General features: G+C 44.2%; 1 protein-coding gene across 4 annotated transcripts in view; it reads left to right on the top strand.

Annotated features, from left to right (window-relative positions):
- MTRF1L (mitochondrial translational release factor 1 like) overlaps positions 1 to 19,692 on the top strand; it is a 68,999-nt gene that overhangs the window by 29,747 nt on the left and 19,560 nt on the right. For all 4 annotated transcript variants that reach the window (XM_029596565.1, XM_029596567.1, XM_029596568.1 and 1 more), the window contains 2 exons: positions 359 to 522; positions 11,644 to 11,761. In XM_029596565.1, coding sequence (XP_029452425.1) covers positions 359 to 522; positions 11,644 to 11,761 — 282 coding nt within the window. The remainder of the gene's footprint in view (positions 1 to 358; positions 523 to 11,643; positions 11,762 to 19,692) is intronic.

Raw genomic sequence — 19,692 nt, 5'->3', positions numbered from 1 at the left:
TGAGGCAGGTGCTAGGTAGCACCATTTATTTTCCTGATTTGTAAAACATTTTTTCACAGATTCAGAGGAAAAAATATTTTGCAAATCGGATGGTTCATAAGCACATAGATCAAAACATAATTTCTCAATTTTACGAAAGTGAGACAGAAATGATTAAAATATTTATGGTCTATTTTATGTGCAGCATGTGCCTGTTATATGCTGATTTGTGAAAAAACATTCCATTCTGCAGTATTTTTTTGATCTAATGATTTCTCAAACACAGTGATGGGCTATAAGACGGCCTAGTATATGTGCTGCTATTATTTAAAGTATACTATCTGAAGATTTATCATCTGTTTTATTTTGTACTACTTAGGTGGCTTACGGCGAGCTGCTGCTAGTGTTGAAGGCTATGAAGCCTACAAGCATTTGAAATATGAAGGGGGAGTACATCGGGTTCAGCGAGTGCCAAAGACTGAAAAGCAAGGCCGTATTCATACCAGCACAATGACTGTAGCAGTACTGCCTCAACCCAGTGAGGTAAGTCACTATATTGTATTCAGGGACCACAGCTCTGATTTTTGTGACAAAATGAAACACAAATGTTATCTGCTCTTTTGCATATTGATGCATAGTACTGTGTCTGCCGTTATGCTATTCTTTCTAAGGCAGATGGCCCGTTGACTTTGAAAAATTTTGTAATTCTTGTCAGAATTTGCAAATGAGCAAATTTTTTTCATCAGGTAAGGTAGCAATGACATCTTTAGGGCTCGGTGGACAGAGATGGCTGGGGGTTAGTGGGGACTACCACTGGCTCCATTCTGGCAGACTTCTTCCTGGCCTGCTTATCGGCCTGCCCACCAGCCAGTCGGTTGTTTGCCAGAAAATATCTGACTGGCCAGCAAGGGGGACTGGGAAGGGAAGAACAATGACAGTCAAAGAGAGAATTGTAGTAGGTCTTGTGAGTTGGCATAGACTCTCTGGACCCACTGCAGCTCTACCCCTTCCAGATAGGCTTCTTATTATGTAGAGAACCTGTGCAGAGGGAAGGGCCTGAGAGCCAGCTCACTGGGCTCTCTCCAATTCTACTTTCTTTATCATCCTGCTACAGATACGTAGGTTGTTTCTCCCCCTGTTGTCAGGTGGAGACATGACGCAGCTTTTCCTGTGACATCATCATGAGTACTTAAACATAAGAAATTGCCATGCTGGGTCAGACCAAGGGTCCATCAAGCCCAGCATCCTGTTTCCAACAGAGGCCAAACCAGGCCTCAAGAACCTGGCAATTACCCAAACACTAAGAAGATCCCATGCTACTGATGCAATTAATAGTAGTGGCTATTCCCTAAGTAAACTTCATTAATAGCGGTTAATGGACTTCTCCTCCAAGAATTTATCCAAACCTTTTTTGAACCCAGCTACACTAACTGCACTAACCACATCCTCTGGCAATGAATTCCAGAGCTTTATTGTGCGTTGAGTGAAAGAATTTTCTCTGATTAGTCTTAAATGTGCTACTTGCTAACTTCATGGAATGCCCCCTAGTCCTTCTATTATTCAAGGTGTAAATAACCAATTCACATCTACTCATTCAAGACCTCTCATGATCTTAAAGACCTCTATTATATCCCCCCTCAGCCGTCTCTTCTTCAAGCTGAACAGCCCTAACATCTTCAGCCTTTCCTCATAGGGGAGCTGTTCCATCCCCTTAATCATTTTGGTTGCCCTTCTCTGTACCTTCTCCATCGCAACTATATCTTTTTTGAGATGCGGCGACCAGAATTGTACACAGTATTCAAGGTGCGGTGTCACCATGGAGCAATATAGAGGCATTATGACACTTTCTGTTTTATTAACCATTCCCTTCCTAATAATTCCTAACATTGTTTGCTTTTTTTGACTGCTGTAGCACACTGAGCCGACTATTTTAAAGTATTATCCACTATGATGCCTAGATCTTTTTCCTGGGTGGTAGCTCCTAATATGGAACCTAACATCGTGTAACTACAGCAAGGGTTATTTTTCCCTATATGCAACACCTTGCACTTGTCCACATTCAATTTCCTCTGCCATTTGGATGCCCAATCTTCCAGTCTTGCATGGTCCTCCTGTAATGTATCACAATCCGCTTGTGATTTAACTACTCTGAATAATTTTGTATCATCCACAAATATGATAACCTCACTCGTTGTATTCCTTTTCAGATCATTTATATCTATATATATTGAAAAACAAAGGTCCAAGTACAGATCCCTGAGGCACGCCACTGTTTACCCTTTTCCACTGAGAAAATTGACCATTTAATCCTACTCTGTTTCCTGTCTTTTACCCAGTTTGTAATCCATGACAGGACATCGCCTCCTATCTCATGACTTTTTAGTTTACTTAGGAGTCTCTCATGAGGGACTCTGTCAAACTCCTTCTGAAAATCCAAATATATTACATCTACCGGTTCACCTTTATCCACATGTTTATTAACCCCTTCAAAAATAATGAAGCAGATTTGTTAGGCAAGACTTACCTTGGGTAAATCCATGTTGACTGTGTTCCATTAAATCATGTCTTTCTATATGCTCTACGATTTTGATCTTTAGAATAGTTTCTACTATTTTTCCAGGCACTAAAATCAGGCTCACTGGTCTATAGTTACCCGGATCGCCCCTGGAGCCTTTTTCAAATATTGGGGTTACATTGGCCACCCTCAAGTCTTCAGGTACAATAGATGATTTTAATGATAGGTTACAAATTTTAACGAATAAATAAGAAATTTCATTTTTGAGTTCCTTCAGTACCCTAGGATGCATACCATCTGGTCCAGGTGATTTGATACTTTTTTTAGTTTGTCAATCTGGCCTACTACATCTTCCAGGTTCAGTGATTTTGTTCAGTTCGTCTGACTCATCACCCCTGAAAACCATCTCTGGAACTGGTATCTCACCAACATCCTCATTAGTAAACATGGAAGCAAAGAATTCATTTAGTTTTTCTGCAATGGCCTTATCTTCCCTAAGAGCCCCTTTAACCCCTCTGTCATCTAATGGTCCAACCGATTCCCTCACAAGTTTCTTGCTTCGGATATATTTAAAAGTTTTTATTATGAGTTTTTGCCTCTATGGCCAACTTCATTTCAAATTCTCTCTTCGCCTGACTTATCAATGTTTTACAATTAACTTGACAATGCTTAGGTTTTATCCTATTTTCTTCAGATGGATCCTTCCAATTTTTGAAGGATTTTTTTGACTAAAATAGCCTCTTTCACCTCACCTTTTAAACATGACTGTAATCGTTTTGCCTTCCTTCCACCTTTCTTAATGTGTGGAATACATATGGACTGTGCCTCTAGGATTGTATTTTTAAACAATGTCTATGCCTGTTGAATACTTTCAACCTTTGCAGCTGCACCTCTCAGTTTTTTCTAACTATTTTCCTCATTTTATCAAAGTTTTCCTTTTGAAAGTTTAGTGTTAGAGCTGCAGATTTACTACTTGTCCCCCTTCCAATTATTAGTTTAAATTTGATCATGTTATGATCACTGTTGCCAAGTGGCCCCACCATCTTTATCTCTCTCACCAAATCCTGCGTTCCACTAAGAATTAAATCTAAAATAGCTCCCTCTCTTGTTGGTTCCTGAACTAATTGCTCCATGAAGCAGTCATTTATTACATCCAGGAACGTTGTCTCTAGCAAGTCCTGATGTTACATTTACCCAGTCAATAGTGGGTTAATTGAAATCTCCCATTATTATTGCACTGCCAAATTGGTTAGCTTCCCTGATTTCTCTTAACATTTCATCATTTGACTGACCTTTTTGTCCAGGTGGATGGTAGTATACTCCTATCACTATACTCTTACCCAACACACATGGGATTTCTACGCATATAGATTCTACTGAGCATTTAGTTTCTAGTATGATCTTTATGTCCGGGAGGGTATAGAGTCCAACAGGATAAAGTACAACACCCCCATCAAGTTGATCCTCCCTATTGCGATATAATTTGTACCCTGATATAGCACTGTCCCATTGGTTATCCTCCTTCCACCAAGTCTCTGTGATGCCAATTATGTCAATCTCATCATTTGCTGCTTTACACTAACTCTCCCATCTTACTTCTTAGACTTCTGGCATTGGCATACAGACATTCAAAGTGTGTGTTTGTATTAACCTGCTTTTCAGTTGTTGGGGATAATTCAGAAATCATTAGCTTCGGTGGTGCAGCCCAGTAAAAGTCAGTAATCTGTCTCCAGCAGATGTTAGCAAGTTTTTTATTCTGATGCATCAGGATTGTATCTCCCGGGTATTTCCAGCCTGGTGGAGTGTTGATTTGGTTTTGATCAGGAGCAGACACTGTCTTTTTTCAGGGCTCCTGGGACCAATGCTGATGGTTTCACCACTGTGAGGACCTCCCAGCTCCTATAGGGATTTGGTTGAATCAGGAGTGTGTGTAGTTCTGTCAGAGAGAGGATCCTCCGTGAAGGCTTTCTTTACTCCCACCCCCTTTTACCCCCTCCTATATATATTTTTTTATTATTATTATTATTCTCCAGTTTACTCACTGAAAAGTTGGGGGTTTTTTTGTTTGGTTTTTTTGTGGTTTTTTTTTTCTTTAAAATAAATTAGAGGCGGCCAGACTCAGGAGAACCACTGTGTGAGGCAGCAGCCTTAATTTTGTCTGGCTCTGGAAGAGGGTAAGTGTTTGGTCTTGGGCACTATGGCAGATCGATCATAGCGCTGCAGAGTCTGTGGCTCTTGTCGATCCTGTGGGGTTGCCGGTGTCTGCTCTTGTTTTGAAAGACGTAAGCAGCAGTTCTCAACCGGTGTGTCGCCCCAGCGAAATGGGAACTCTTCTTCCGCCCGGGCTTAAAATGCTAATAGCCTGGGCAGAAGGTGGCAGACCATGCTGGAGTCGGCGACACCAGCATAGTCTCTTCTTCTGGCCCCCCCCTCCCCTCCCATGGCCAAGAAGAGGAAATAGGATGCAGCTGCGACGCATGGGGAAGAAGACACCAAGCTAAGTAAAGTATGTGCAGCAGCAGCCCGAAGAAGAGCAGTGCGGCCTGGAGCAAAAAGAGGAGCATCATCAGCCCCATGGCCGATGGGACTCCTTTCTCGAGGCCATGAGGGCTTGAAGAGGAGGCTGCTGCTGCTAGTTTGGTGGGGAGTGAGTGAGTGTGTGTGTGAGACAGCATGTATGTGAGTGATTGAGAACCTGTATGTGTGAGTGAGAGAGAGCATATGTATGTATGATTAAGAGTCTGTGTGTGTATAAGAAAAGAGAGCGTGTGTGTAATTGTGCGATTGAGAGCCTATGTAAGTGAGAGAGAGAGCATGTGTGTGACAGAGGAGGAAGTTACAAGCAATTCCTAATTCACAACAATTTCAGAGCATCTGGAAATTGATCATTTCCAGCTATGGAGAGCAGAGCATTTTTTATCCTTATTTTTAATTATTGTGTCTGGGCAGACTGGATGGACCGTTTGGTCTTCTTCTGCCGTCATTTCTATGTTTCTATATCTGCTGTTTTGAAATATTGTATTGTGTCTAGAAAATTTGAGTTTTTAATTATTAGATATTCCATTCATCTGTGTTTGAAATGTGTTCTTTTTGTTAATATGGTTTTACTGCTATTTATTTTTATATTTCTTGCTGTATTTTATGAGAACTGGTGACTTCTATTTTTCCTTTGTTGACTGCTTACAGAGACTCTAGCTTGTTGCAATTTCCAGTTCAGTTTTCGTCTGCATGTTTCTATTTATGCGTTACAGTCTCTTTATTCTTAGGTAAGGGTCTTTACATGTGATTGCTGCATGTAGTTCTAAGTAGGGCTCTATAGCAGCCTGGCTTGTTCCATTTTCCTAATAGGGGGATTATTGGAGTTTTAAGGCCTGGTGTAATATTTTCAGTGGTTACTGTTTGAGTGCTAGAAATTGTGCAGAATTTGCACAATTACCAAATTCTGCACAGAAAATGGCAGAGGAGATCCTGGCATGCCGGAAAAGGAGCACACCCATTTGTGGCGAAGATGAAGGCCCCGGCGTACCATTTATGGTGAAGATGAAGGCTGCGGTGAAAGTGAATGTGTGTAGGGGTATGTGTGAGGGGAGGGGATGTGTGAGAAGGGAGGGGTGTGTGAGAGAGACCAGGGGGCTGCTTGAGTGTGGGTGCCAGAGAGAGGGAGCCTATATGAGGAGATTGTGAAGGAGAGTGTATGTGTGAGAGATTGAGAGCACGTGTGTATGTGGGGGTGCTAGCCTGTGTTAAGGGATTGTGTATGTGTGGGAGAGAGCCTATGTGAAGGGGTGGATGAGAGAGACATAGCCTGTGTGAGGATGTATGCGTGAGAGGGAGCTTGTGTGGGTGTGTATGCAAGAGAGAGGAACCCTGTATGAGGGATCTGTGTGTGTGTGAGGGAGACTGTGTTAAGGTGTGTTGTGTGTGTGTGTGTGCACTAGAGAGAGGGAGCATGACTGTGAGAGAGGAATGGACATTGGGAGCCTGTGTGAGGGGCAGTACAGAGAACGGGGTCAAACTCTGGGACTGGCGATTAAAAGTGGAAAAGGTTGAGCCTAGAGGTGGAGGGGAGAGATACTGGCAGGTGGAGGAGTTGGGGCCTGAGAGGGCAAAGTGGCCAGGGGAGTAGGGAATAGCAAGTGGAAGGGACACTTAGTGAATTTCTAGGGGAATTCTGCTCAAAATATTTAAAATTCTGCATCTTCAATAATTTTTTCTGTATTAATTTAAAATGTCATTACTGTCATGTAAATTGTTATTTAGACCACTATAAAGTATGCAGAATTTAAAGTTTTTGTGTGCAGAATTCCCCCAGGAGTAAAGTTGGTGCTATTCTGGTATGGGAGATTTACTATTTATACAATTTATGTTCAGAGAGAGTACTCCTATTTTTTCCCTTGTCATTCTTAACAATAAAAGTAATAGGGCCTTTTTTTTAAATTTTTTTATTGCTGCCGTAGATTGCAATGAGCTGTCACACGTAAGTGTTGACAGGTGTGTCACAATGGGGGGAAAAGGTTGAGAACCGCTGGTTTAGAGTACTGAAGGTATGTGCCTCAGACTTTTTAGCAATATCTTCCACAACAGTCTTTACAGTCTAGTCAGGAATATCGTCTGGCACGACTTTCTGTTCCTAAGACTGACCAACTCATCAGAAAGTTTAGTCAGTGGCAAGGCAGTATGGTTTAGGAATTTTTAACAGATTTTGGTTTTAAGATCAGAGGTTAACTATTTTCATTACAGAAAAGAAAGACCTGGCTGTTTAGTAAATTTCTTCGCTCTTAGGAGCGGTTTTCTTTAGCTTGCTGGTGTCCTGTGTCTTAACTTTTGTGAGCTTAGGGACGGATTTTAAAAGGGTTACATGCGCTGAGCCTATTTTGCATAAGCCCGGCAACGCTCGCAAAGCCCCCGGGATGCGCATATGTCCCAGGGCTTTGTGAAAGGGGCGGGGGCGGGACCAAGGCCTCAGGCTCAGCGGTCGTGCCAGGGGATCACGCGCAAGTTATGCCTGCCAGAGGCAGGTGTAATTTACAAAATAAAGGTGTGGGGGGGTGGGATTTAGGTAGGGCTGGGGGCGGAGGGAACGGGGAAAGCCATCGGGGCTCCCCTAGGGCTTGGCGCGCGCAAGGTGCACAAGTGTGCACCTTGCGCGCGCCGACCCCGGATTTTATAACATGCGCGCGGCAGCGTGCGCATGTTATAAAATCAGGCATACATTTGTGCGCGCCGGGTAGCGCGCACAAATGTAGGCCGCGCACGCAGGTTTTAAAATCTGCCCCTTTATGTCCAAAAAAGCTTAGAATCTTCATTGTATTGTGTTTAATGTATTTGTTACCTCTGAATTAATTCCTGGCTCAAAGTCAAGTTATTGTATGTGCTCTGAACCTAGGTTTGCTGGTTGCTGGGCAGGGTGAGTATTAGGATACTGAGTAGGGCCCATCTAGGTATTTGGGGTTTTATGGGTAGTATGATGAATATTTATTTGATTTTTAGAGCATTTTATCTGTGTGTATTTTGTATGAGATGTTGAATTCATGTGATTTTTATAACACTGTTGTAATCTGCCTTGAATTTAGATGGCCCGTGTAAAAGCAGAATGGAAATGATTTCCGGGGAAAGCTTGGAATTGATTACATGGTCTAGCTTTTTCTCCCTAGGGTTGTGCATTTGTTTGAAATGAATGGGTAAAATACAGTGAACGAGACCATTTTCATTTCATTTATTGACCCCTGAAATAAATGGAGTGTGCCCACAAATTAAACAAATTTTAGTGTCATTTGTTTTGTTTCCCATTCTAGTCTATAGACCATTGTAAAATGCTGCAGTGACACACAAATAAGTATAGCAACCAAGAAATTCCTGAGTGAGGCAGTAGCCAGGACAGAACTGAGGTGGGAGAAGAGGGCAAGTAGGACAGAGGACCAATCAAGCTGAAGTTGCCCTGCTCCTGTTACATCTTATTAGTAGCCTTGCTGCAGTGCTAGTAGGGTCTTGATGCTACTCTACCTTGCTGCCATATCCCAGATGTACCTTCTTGGGGATTTTGATGCCTTCTTGTTTGCTGCTTGGATCTCATCCTAGTTCTTCCATCCTAGTTCTTTCTTGGTTATACTGGGGTGTTTTGACCCCAGAAAGAAAAAAATGCAAGTTTCTCCTCCCATTCTCTTTTTTTTTTTTTCTTCTGGTTTTAACAAATAGTAACACCGTAAATGATGGCAGAAGGACCTAAGTGGCCATCAATCTGCCCAGCAAGTTTTTTATTTTATATAGTTTTTTAATTCCTTAGGGTAATAACTGTTGCTCTCTGCAGGCTTCCCCAATTAACATGGGTTACTCCTTTTCTTCATATACATCTTTAGCCACTAGGGATCCACTGTGGTTATCCCATTCCACCGTCCAATCTTCAGAAAAAGATTATCCCAGAAACAGAAATAAAGGAATACATACTGAGAGCACAGTGAGAGTCTAAATGCACAATCAAATCTTTATGGGTACAAATTCCTTGTGTGTTGGGGAAGAGTATAGTGATAGGAGTATACTACCGTCCAACTGGTCAAGATGGTGAGATGGGCATTGAAATGCTAAGAGAAATTAGGGAAGCTAACCAATATTGACTGGGTAAATATAACATCAGGACATGTTAGAGATATAAAGTTCCTGGATGGAATAACTGACAGTTTTATTTATTTATTTATTTAACACTTTTCTATACCGACCTTCATGGTAGAGACCATATCAGGTTGGTTCACATCGAATAGGGGAACTGAACCAAGAACAGTAACCAAAACAAAAGGTTGAACGTGAAAAAGCAAAGTTACATTTAACAGGGAAATTAAACTTGGAGGCATAGACTGCTGGAAGGAAGGAAAGGCTAGAGATAGCGGAGAAATTATTAGTATAAACAGAGCAGTCAGGAGGCTCTTTATGGAACAATTGGTTCAGGAACCGACGAGAGAGGGAGCAATTTTAGATCTAATTCTCAGTGGAGCACAGGATTTGGTGAGAGAGGTAACTGTGGTGGGGCTGCTTGGCAATAGTGATCATAATATGATCAAATTTGAATTAATGACTGGAAGGGGGACAGTAAACAAATCCACGGCTCTAGTGCTAAACTTTCAGAAGGGAAACTTTGATAAAATGAGAAAAATAGTTAGGAAAAAACTGAGTAAAAGGAACAGCTAGAAAGGTAAACCTTGTGCAAGAGCCGTGGACATTGTTAAAAGAAATACCATACTAGAAGCACAGTCCAGATGTATTCCACATATTAAGAAAGCTGGAAGGAAGGCAAAAATGATTACTGGCATGGTTAAAAGGTGAGGTGTGAGGCTATTTTAGCCAAAAATCTTCATTCAAAAATTAGAAGGATCCAACAGAAGGAAATAGGATAAAGCATAAGTGTTGGCAAGTTAAATGTAAGAAATTGATAAGACAGGCTAAGAGAATTTTAAAAGAAGTTTGCCAAAGAGGCAAAAACTCACTGTAAAAACTTTCTTAAATATATCGAAGCAGAAAGCCTGTGAGGGAGTCAGTTGGACCGTTAGATGATCAAGGGGTTAAAGGGGCACTTAGAGAAGATAAGGCCATCGCGGAAAGATTAAATGATTTCTTTGCTTCGATGTTTACTAAAAAGTATGTTGGGGAGATACCTGTACTGGAGAAGGTTTTCATTGGTAATGATTCAGATGGACTGAACCAAATCACAGTGAACCTAGAAGATGTGGTAGGCCCGATTGACAAACTGAAGAGTAGTAAATCACTTGGACCGGATGATAATACACCCCAGAGTTCTGAAGGAACTCAAAAATGAAATTTTAGATCTATTCGTAAAAATTTGTAACCTATCATTAAAATCATCCATTGTACCTGAAGACTGGAGGGTGGCCAATGTAACCCCAATATTTAAAAAGGGCTCCAGGGGCGATCCGGGAAACTACAGACCGGTTAGCCTGACTTCAGTGCCAGGAAAAATAGTGGAAAGTTTTCTAAATATCAAAATCACAGAACATATAAAGTCAGCATGGCTTTACCCAAGGCAGGTCTTGCCTCACACATCTGCTTCATTTTTTTGAAGGTGATAAACATGTGGATAAAGGTGAACCGGTAGATGCAGTGTATCTGGATTTTCAGAAGGCATTTGACAATGTTCCTCATGAGAGCCTTCTAGGAAACATTAAAAAGTCATGGGATAGGTGGGGTTGTCCTTTCGTGCTCACAACGTTTCATATTTGTGCTAATTCACCCCTTTTTGTGTCCAAGTGCTTAATTTCTGTTTGAAACCTAGAATGGCATTCTGGGACCAGAGGAAGCGGAGCAGAGCTAGTTACTGCATGGATTATTTATGGCTTCCCCCAGACCTTGGAGGCAGGGAACAGTGTTAGAACTGCCTACCCTGTGTCAATGGTAGCGACATGGCTTTGATTTTTGTGCGTTTTCCCAGCACAATTTAGGAGGTTATAAGGGACGACAGCCAAGGATGTTGGCTTCCTGCTTATGCCATCATCCCAGGGCCTGCTGTCTTTACTGCTGGTGACCATACTGATGAGGGTAAAAGAGCTAAGGGACTGAATGAGGGGATTTGAGGGAGGGAAAGTGAATGACGGAATGTGGGTGGGCAAAAGGAGTGAAGGGATTGGCTGTGGGTTTTATGGCGCTTGAACTCCAGTCTCCACACTTTTTGTCCAAAAGACTGAGTAAAGTGGACAGTGCATACCATTGTTCTTCCCCCCACAAAGCAGAGGTGAATCAGCTGATCTGGGCTGGAAGAAGAGGCCTGCACTTTACTAGCCAAGGAGGGAGAGTTGCTTGAGAGGCTCTTTTCAGGGAGAGGGGGGAGGGGCTTAGAACCACTGGAAAATTGATGGGGGGTAGTGCCTGGGGATGGGGGATCAGGATTGCCAATGCTATTCTCTCTATCTACCTTTTCCTCCTCAGCCCAGTGATCTTGCATTCCCCCTACCCCCAGACATCCTAAGCTTACCAGTGTTCCTTGAGCATGTTGAGAGGGAAGAATGAGTTTGGATATATACCTGAGACAGAGTTCACACCTGGCCCTGCCCATCTTTACCCCCTTTTTGTCTACAAACTAAGCCTTGATGACTGTGCTAATGCTATTTCATCATAACTTTACATGTTTCATATTTTATCCTTTTCAGATTAATTTAAAAATTAACCCTAAAGACTTGCGAATCGAAACAAAAAGAGCTAGTGGAGCTGGAGGTCAGCATGTGAATACCACAGACAGTGCAGTGCGGATCACTCATATTCCAACAGGTAACGCTCCTCACCCCCCCAAATGCACACGATAGGAAACGTTGTCTTGGTGATTAAAGCTTTTACAGATTTAACTGAATTACTATTAACAATCAAACTTTACCAGTGAAAGAAAATGGCTGCCTGGCATAAAACACTGGGGGGGGGGGGGGAAGCAAGGTCATGCTTTATGCAAAAATTGAAGTTTTAATTGAAAGCACAGGATTACATTTTTGAGTGAATGGCTAGGACATTTTAACCTAAACTCTGAAATACCCAAAAATCTTTCAATTTGGCATCCTGGAAAATCTTTTTCCCATCTCCTTTTACGATCCTCAAGTCTGTCTTTTTTTTTTTTTTTTTTTTTACCTACGTAATGCCAGCTCTTGCCGCCATTGGTTTCTGTTTTAAAACCTGCTAGCTGCTGGCTTGAACTCACTGTGACAATTTACATTTTAAAATGAATTGTCCCTATTTTATGATGTGGACATTTCATTATCTTTACCTTTTTAAGCTTGTCCTCATGAGCAGATAGCATGAAGATTTTTTGTTATGTATTAGTGGCCTAGGTATTAAAAAAAAACAAAACAAAAAAAACCCTTTTCTAAAAGCCAAAGGATAAGTTACTTTTCATGAATGAGACCATTTAGTTACTCGGTTTTTTTTTTTTCATTTTCCCTTATTTTCTAATTTGAGATCCATTTTTATCTGTGATGAAAATACTTTGTGGAAAATAAGTGAACCTCTTAGGCCAGTCTGCTTTAATGGAGTTCCTTTAGAAACATCACATAGAAGTGATGGCAGAAAAGGACCTAATGGCCCATCCAGACTGCCCAGCAAGCTCCGATAGTTATCAGTTTCCCATACTTATCAGTTATTCAGACTACCAAGGTCAGGGCTCTTGTTGGTTACTGTTGGAGTCTAATTTCCATTCCCCCACTTCCTGCAGTTGAAGCAGAAGAGCAATACTGGAGTTGTATCAGAAGTGTAGTATCAGGCTTTTTGGTTAAGGGTAATAACCTCTGCATTAAGCAAGTTACCCCCATGCTTATTTGTTTTCCCAGCCTGTACAGTTCAGTGTCCTTGTAGGTTGTTGTCTGAATCCAATTCCTCTCTTCCTCTTTTCCCCTGCTGTTGAAGCAGCGAGCAATGATGGAGTTGTATCAACAGTATGAGGGCTTATTTGTTAAAGGTAGTATCTGCCACACCAGCAAGTTATCCCCATGCCCTTTTGAAATCATTTTTCTCACAGGACAAGCAGGATGATAGTCCTCACATATTGGTTACATCAGGATGGAACCCAATCACGGAACACTTTTGTCAAAGTTTCTAGAACTTTGACACATACTGGGCATGCCCAGCATGGCACTAACCCTGCATCCAGCAGGGGTCTCCCTTCAGTCTCTTTATTTTCCGTGCAGCTGTTACCACGCAGATTATAGGAGCTCTCTCACAAGTTCCTGATAGGAATTGTTTCTTCAGGATCTTTTGCAAATTTTGCAAAAGTTTATATCCCTTTGGGGTCTCCCTTCTCCACCGTCGATAGCCGCGTTCGCATGGTAGGTTTTACCCCTTTTTTCGGTCAGTTCCCATCAGAGACCTGTATAGGCCTCATTGGCATCGACCACGACCGGCCTAAATTTTTTAACAGCGATGGCGACGGGTTTTCGTCAGTGCCCTGATTGTCCTAGGACAATGTCCATCACAGACCATCACCAGGTCTGTGTACTTTGTCTGGGCCCGACACACGACGTAGACTCATGTACCAACTGCGCCCAAATGACCCCGAAGAGTAGCCGGGCGCGTCTGGAGAAAATGGCGCTCTTGTTTCACACGAAGCAGCACCCGCCATTTCAGACTTCATCGACGCTGTCACCTGCTAAGCCTCGCCATCGATCCGATACCGATAACTCGCAGTCGGTGTCTAAGTCTTCAGCGTCCCTGTCCTCTGTGCAGGACACAGGTAAGGCCCAGCACCGAGAGAAGCATAGGCATTGGAAGTCTATGCCGTTGGCATTGGAGACACCAGTGGCTTCAAAGTCTGGAATCAAGCCACCGAGGAAGAAAGCCCAGGCTGAGGAGCCTAAACCCTCCTCTAAGCCGGATGCACCGAGGTGTTCTCCACCTTCTGTGGGCGCAGCAGCCGAGACTCCACTGGGATCGGTGGACCCTCTGGCAGTGCCCGCCATGCCTCCCATTCCAGATGGTGCAAGAGGCAGTGGTACAAGCCATCCAGAGCCTTCCGAGGCCATTGGCACCGGTTTCCATGCCGGCTCTGGAACCGTTGCCACCGGTGCTTGTTCCTCTCCTCGACAAACTGGACGTCCTCATCGGTGTGCTACCGGTGGCACCAGGGAATACACAGATTCCGCTTGGTCCATCGACACAGATTCCTCTCTCCTCGGATGAGGAGACTTCATCGATGCCAGTGTCACAGATGCCCTTTCGTCCATCACAGATGCCGCACCCGAGGCCATCAATGCCAGTACTGATACCCTCTGTGCCAAAGCCTCCTCCGGCCGGGGGAGGTCCTTTTTTACCTTCTGGACCACCATTGGATGCTGGAGATCAACCTTATACTCCATGGACTGATGACTCCAATTCCCAGAAGTCTGTCAATGTTCCATCAGAGCCTTCGCCACCTGAAGAGAGGCATAAGTCTCCAACGGAAGACCTCTCCTTTATTAATTTCATTAAGGAGATGGCGGAGACTATACCGTTCACACTTCATACTGAAGAAGACTCCAGACACAAAATGCTGGAGGTTCTCCAATTTCTGGATCCACCGAAAGAAATGTCCATCCCGGTGCATGATCTGCTTGAGCTTCTGCAGCGCAACTGGGAACATCCAGGTACGGTTCCTCCGGTTAACTGCAAGACAAATGCGACTTATTTGGTACAGCCGGCTCCTGGTTTCCAGAAAACTCAGTTGGCGCATCAATCGGTGGTGGTGGAGTCCGCCCAGAAGAGGGCCAAACATCCAAGGCCACATTCCTTGGCTCCTCCCGGAAAGGAGCAAAAGTTCCTGGGTATTTTTGGGCATAGGGTTTTTCATGGCTCTGTGCTCATCTCTCTCGTATTGTGGCATACAAGCTGTATATGACCCAATACAATAGAAACCTGTTCAAGCAGTTACAGGAATTTGGGGAATCTCTTCCAGAGCAGTTTCAGGATCACTTGAATGCTATTCTCAAAAAAGAATTTGACGCAGGTAAGCATGAAGTCAGGTCAGCTTACGACTTGTTTGATACGGCGTCCAAGTTGTCAGCAGCTGGAGTAAGTGCAAGACACTGGGCTTGGCTGAAATCCTCAGACCGATGCCCAGAAGTTCAAGACGCTTAGCGGACCTCCCCTGTACAGGGGATAATTTGTTTGGAGAAAAGATCCAAGAAACTGTCACACAACTTAAGGGTCATAATGAAACGCTGAAACAGCTCTCCGCTGCACAGGCAGAATTCTCTACCTCTTCTAAACAGCCGTTCAGGAGTGAGACGAAGAGACCTGCTTACAAGGCCCGCCGATATCTTCTACCTGCACAGTCTCGTCCATCCAGACCTATCCAGAAGCCTCCACCATGACAACCCAGGTTTCAGAAGTCCCAACCACCTGCGTAACCTGGACCTGCCTCGGGGTTTTGACTCCCCGCTCGAGAGAGATTGTCATCTTCCCCCTCTGCCGGTAGGTGGCCGGCTTTGCCACTTCACCACCAGGTGGCTAAAGATCACCATGGACCACTGGGTCCAGTCTGTCGTAGCTCAAGGTTACCATCTAAACTTCCTCTCCATACCATCTGACTTTCCACCTCGGCCAGGATGGACTTCCTCCGACCACTCTCATCTGCAAGGAGAGAGAAATTCCCTCCGGCAGGCCAATACCATAGAGCCAGTTCCTCCTTTGCAAAGGGGACAGGGCTTCTACTCCCGATGCTTCTTGATACCAAAAAAGACAGGAGGCATTCGCCCCATTTTGGACCTTCGTGCCCTAAACAAACATCTTTGAAGAGAGAAGTTTCGGATGGTAACCTTAGGCTCCCTACGTCCGTTGCTGCAGCAGGGAGATTGGCTTTGCTCTCTAGATTTAAAGGACGCGTACATGCACATTACAATTACCCTGTGTCACAGAAAGTACCTTCGGTTCCTCGTAGGAAACCAGCACTTCCAGTACAGAGTACTGTCGTTCGGCCTGGAGTTGGCCCCTCGTGTCTTCACGAAATGCCTTCACGTCTATCCTTATCTAGACTGGTTACTGAGTGCTCAGTTCCGGAGGCGGTTCTTCACTCCCTCCATCTCACGGTGCGGCTCCTACTGTCCTTGGGATTTCTAATCAATTATCTGATTCTATCTCAATCCCTCTCATTTATTGGAGCGGATCTCGACACTGTCCAAACGAAAGCTTTTCTTCCCAGGGACCGAGCGCATACGTTAGCAGTGCTTGCGCGCACTGTACAGTCTCGCCGAAACACAACTGCTGCTCATGTCCTCGTCTTCTTGGGACATATGGCGTCCTCGGACCATGTTACCCCAATGGCTCGACTTGCCATGTGAGGAATGCAGGGGACATTAAAATCCCAGTGATCCCAGGCCCACCATTCAATGTCCAACGTTGTCCATGTCACCAGGTAACTTCGTGTCTCACTGGCTTGGTGGACCCAAGAGCCCCACCTGCTCAAAGGGCTACCGTTTCAGGCTCCAGAACCTCAAATAATTCTGACAACCGATGCTTCCACTCTCGGATGGGGAGCGCATGTCAACCACCTGCAGGTTCAGGGAACCTGGTATGCAGCAGAAGCGCAACATCAGATAAACTTTCTGGAGCTCAGGGCAATCAGATATGCCCTTCTAGTCTTCAAGGATTGCGTATCCAACAGAACAATCTTAATCCAAACAGACAATCAGGTAGCGATGTAGTACATCAACAAACAGGGGGGGACCGGTTCCTACCTCCTGTGTCAGGAAGTAGCACAAATTTGGGCTTTTGCTCTCTCACTCCATGCTACTGAGAGCGACCTACCCTGGCAGGCGTGGACAAACTCAGCCATACATTTCAGCCCCACGAGTGGCCTCTAAACCCCAAGGTGGTGGATCAGATCCCCAAGGTGGTGGATCAGATCTTTCAGAAGTAGGGGTAGCCAAGCATCAATCTCTTTGCATCTGTTCACAATTGCAAGGTGGAGAATTTCTACTTTTTACATCGCAGTCACAAGACTCCACCGAGAGACTCCTTTGCCCTCTCTTGGGCAGCAGATCTCCTGTATGTTTACCCGCCACTTCCTCTCATCAGCAAGACTCTCGTGAAGCTACGCCAGGACAAGGGCCTCATGATTCTCATAGCCACATTCTGGCCGCATCAGGCATGGTTTCCCATCCTTCATGACCTCTCAAATCCGTCCACAGATTCGCCTGAGCACAGATCCATCTCTGATATCTCAGAAGAACATACAACCGCGCCATCCCTACCTTCAAGCCTTGTCGCTGACAGCTTGGATGTTGAGAGGCTAATCTTGCAGCCTCTCAATATTTCGGACTCTGTTTCCCAGGTCCTGGTAGCTTCACGAAAGACTTCTACTAGAAGCTCATCATTCTAAATGGAAAAGACTTTCATTATGGTGCACTAAGGAGTTGGATCCTTTTACCTGCCCCACAACTAAGTTTTTAGACTACCTCTGGCACCGCTCGGAGTCGGGTCTACAAACTTCCTCTATTAGGGTACATGTCAGTGTGGTGGCTGCCTTCCATAAAGATACAGGGGTTATCTCTATTTCGACACAACCCTTAGTAGTTCGCTTTATGAAGGGCTTGTTTCACCTCAAGCCCCCTCTCCGTCCCCTGCTTGGGACCTTAATGTGGTTTTAGCGTGACTCATGAAACCTCCGTTTGAGCCTCTGCATTCCTGCAAGTTATGGCATCTCACTTGGAAGATGCTTTTCCTTCTAGCTTTCACATCTGCCTGCAGGATCAGTGAGCTTCAGGCACTGGTAACATATCCCCTTACACAAAATTTCTTCATGATCAGATGGTCCTCCGCACTCATCCGAAATTTCTACCAAAAATAGTCTGTTTCATTTAAATCAGTCCATTGTTTTACTAACATTCTTTCCAGCATCACACTCACATCCAGGTGAGCGGGCTCTGCATTCCTTAGACTACAAGTGTGCGCTAGCCTTTTATTTGGAACGCAGTGCAGGCCATAGGAAGTCTACCCAGTTATTTGTCTCCTTTGATAAGATTAAACTGGGCATCCCGGTGGGCAAGCAGACGCTGTCCTCCTGGCTGGTGGACTGTATCTTTCTGCTACCAGCAAGCAGGCCTTCCGCTCCAGGGACGTGTTAAAGCGCATTCCATTAGAGCGATGGCAATATTGGTAGCACACCTTCGCTCTGAACCTCTTGCTGACCATCTGCAGGGCTGCTACCTGGAGTTCTCTCCATACGTTCGCAGCTCATTATTGCCTGGACAAGTCTGGCAGACAAGATTCTATCTTTGGCCAGTCTGTTCTAAGTAATTTATTCTCAGCTTTAATACCCAACTTCCTCAACACCCTGCTGGGAATTTCAGGCTGCCCATTCTCCAAAATCTCCCATTTCAGAAAAGTCCGTATTTTTGAAGTTCAAAACTCGGGTCTTCATGTGACTTCTCCGTATCCTATTTCTAATATCAAACCATACATAGAAATGACGGCAGAAGAAGACCAAATGGCCCATCCAGTCTGCCCAGCAAGCATCGCACTTTTTTTTTCTCATACTTATCTGTTACTCTTGGCTCTTAGTAACCTTTTGGTTCTATTTCCCTTCCACCCCCACCATTAATGTAGAGAGCAGTGTTGGAGCTGCATCTAAATGAAATATCTAGCTTGCTTAGTTAGGGGTAGTAACTGCCGCAATAAGCAAGCTACAACCATGCTTATTTGTTTACCCAGACTATATAATTCAGTCCTTGTTGGTTGTTGTCTGTATATAGATCCACTTTTCTTCATTCCCCCCTGCCGTTGAAGCAGAGAGCTATGCTGGATATGCACTGAAAGTGAAGTATCAGGCTTATTTGGTTTGGGGTAGTAACCGCCGTAACAAGCAAGCTATTCCCCGCTTTTTGTGAATGCAAATCCTTTTTTCCACATTTTCTCTTGCCGTTGGAGTCTTAGAGCAATGTTAGAGTCGCATTAACCATGTGTACATTTATTGAATAAGGGTATTATCTCCAGGTAGTAGCCATCATTCCCTCGAGCCACCCACTCTTCACGTCCTCTAGACTTTATGGATCCACAGTGTTTATCCCACGCCCCTTTGAAGTCCTTCACTGTTCTGGTCTTCCCCACTTCCTCTGGAAGGGCATTCCAGGCATCCACTACCCTCTCCGTGAAGAAATACTTCCTGACATTGGTTCTGAGTCTTCCTCCCTGGAGCTTCAAATCGTGACCCCTGGTTATGCTGATTTTTTTTTCCGATGGAAAAGGTTTGTCGTTGTCTTTGGATCATTAAAACCTTTCAAGTATCTGAAAGTCTGTATCATATCACCTCTGATCCTCCTTTCCTCCATGGTGTACATATTTAGATTCTTCAATCTCTCCTCATAAGTCATTCGATGAAGACCTTCCACCTTTTTGGTCGCCAGTCCAGAGAATTTATTTTATTTTTCGCTCTTACTTTTTACTATACACGAGACTGAAGGGAGACCCCTGCTGGATGCAGGGTTAGTGCCATGCTAGGCATGCCCAGTAGGTGCCAGTCAAAGCTCTAGAAACTTTGACAAAAGTGTTCCATGATTGGGCTTCATCCTGATGTCACCCATATGTGAGGACTAACATCCTTCTGTCCTGTGAGAACACCTGTTACAGGTAAGCAACTCTGCTTTGTCTTCACCACCTCCTCCAGCAGGGCATTCCAAGCATCCACCACCCTTTCCGTGAAGAAAAACTTCCTGACATTGATTGAGCCATTCTCCCCAGAGTTTCATTTC

This window comes from Rhinatrema bivittatum, chromosome 3, assembly GCF_901001135.1.
Source record: "Rhinatrema bivittatum chromosome 3, aRhiBiv1.1, whole genome shotgun sequence".
NCBI classification, from domain to species: Eukaryota; Metazoa; Chordata; class Amphibia; order Gymnophiona; family Rhinatrematidae; genus Rhinatrema; species Rhinatrema bivittatum.
Note: the sequence above shows the minus strand (reverse complement) of the source record. Positions and strands in the feature narration are given on the sequence as shown.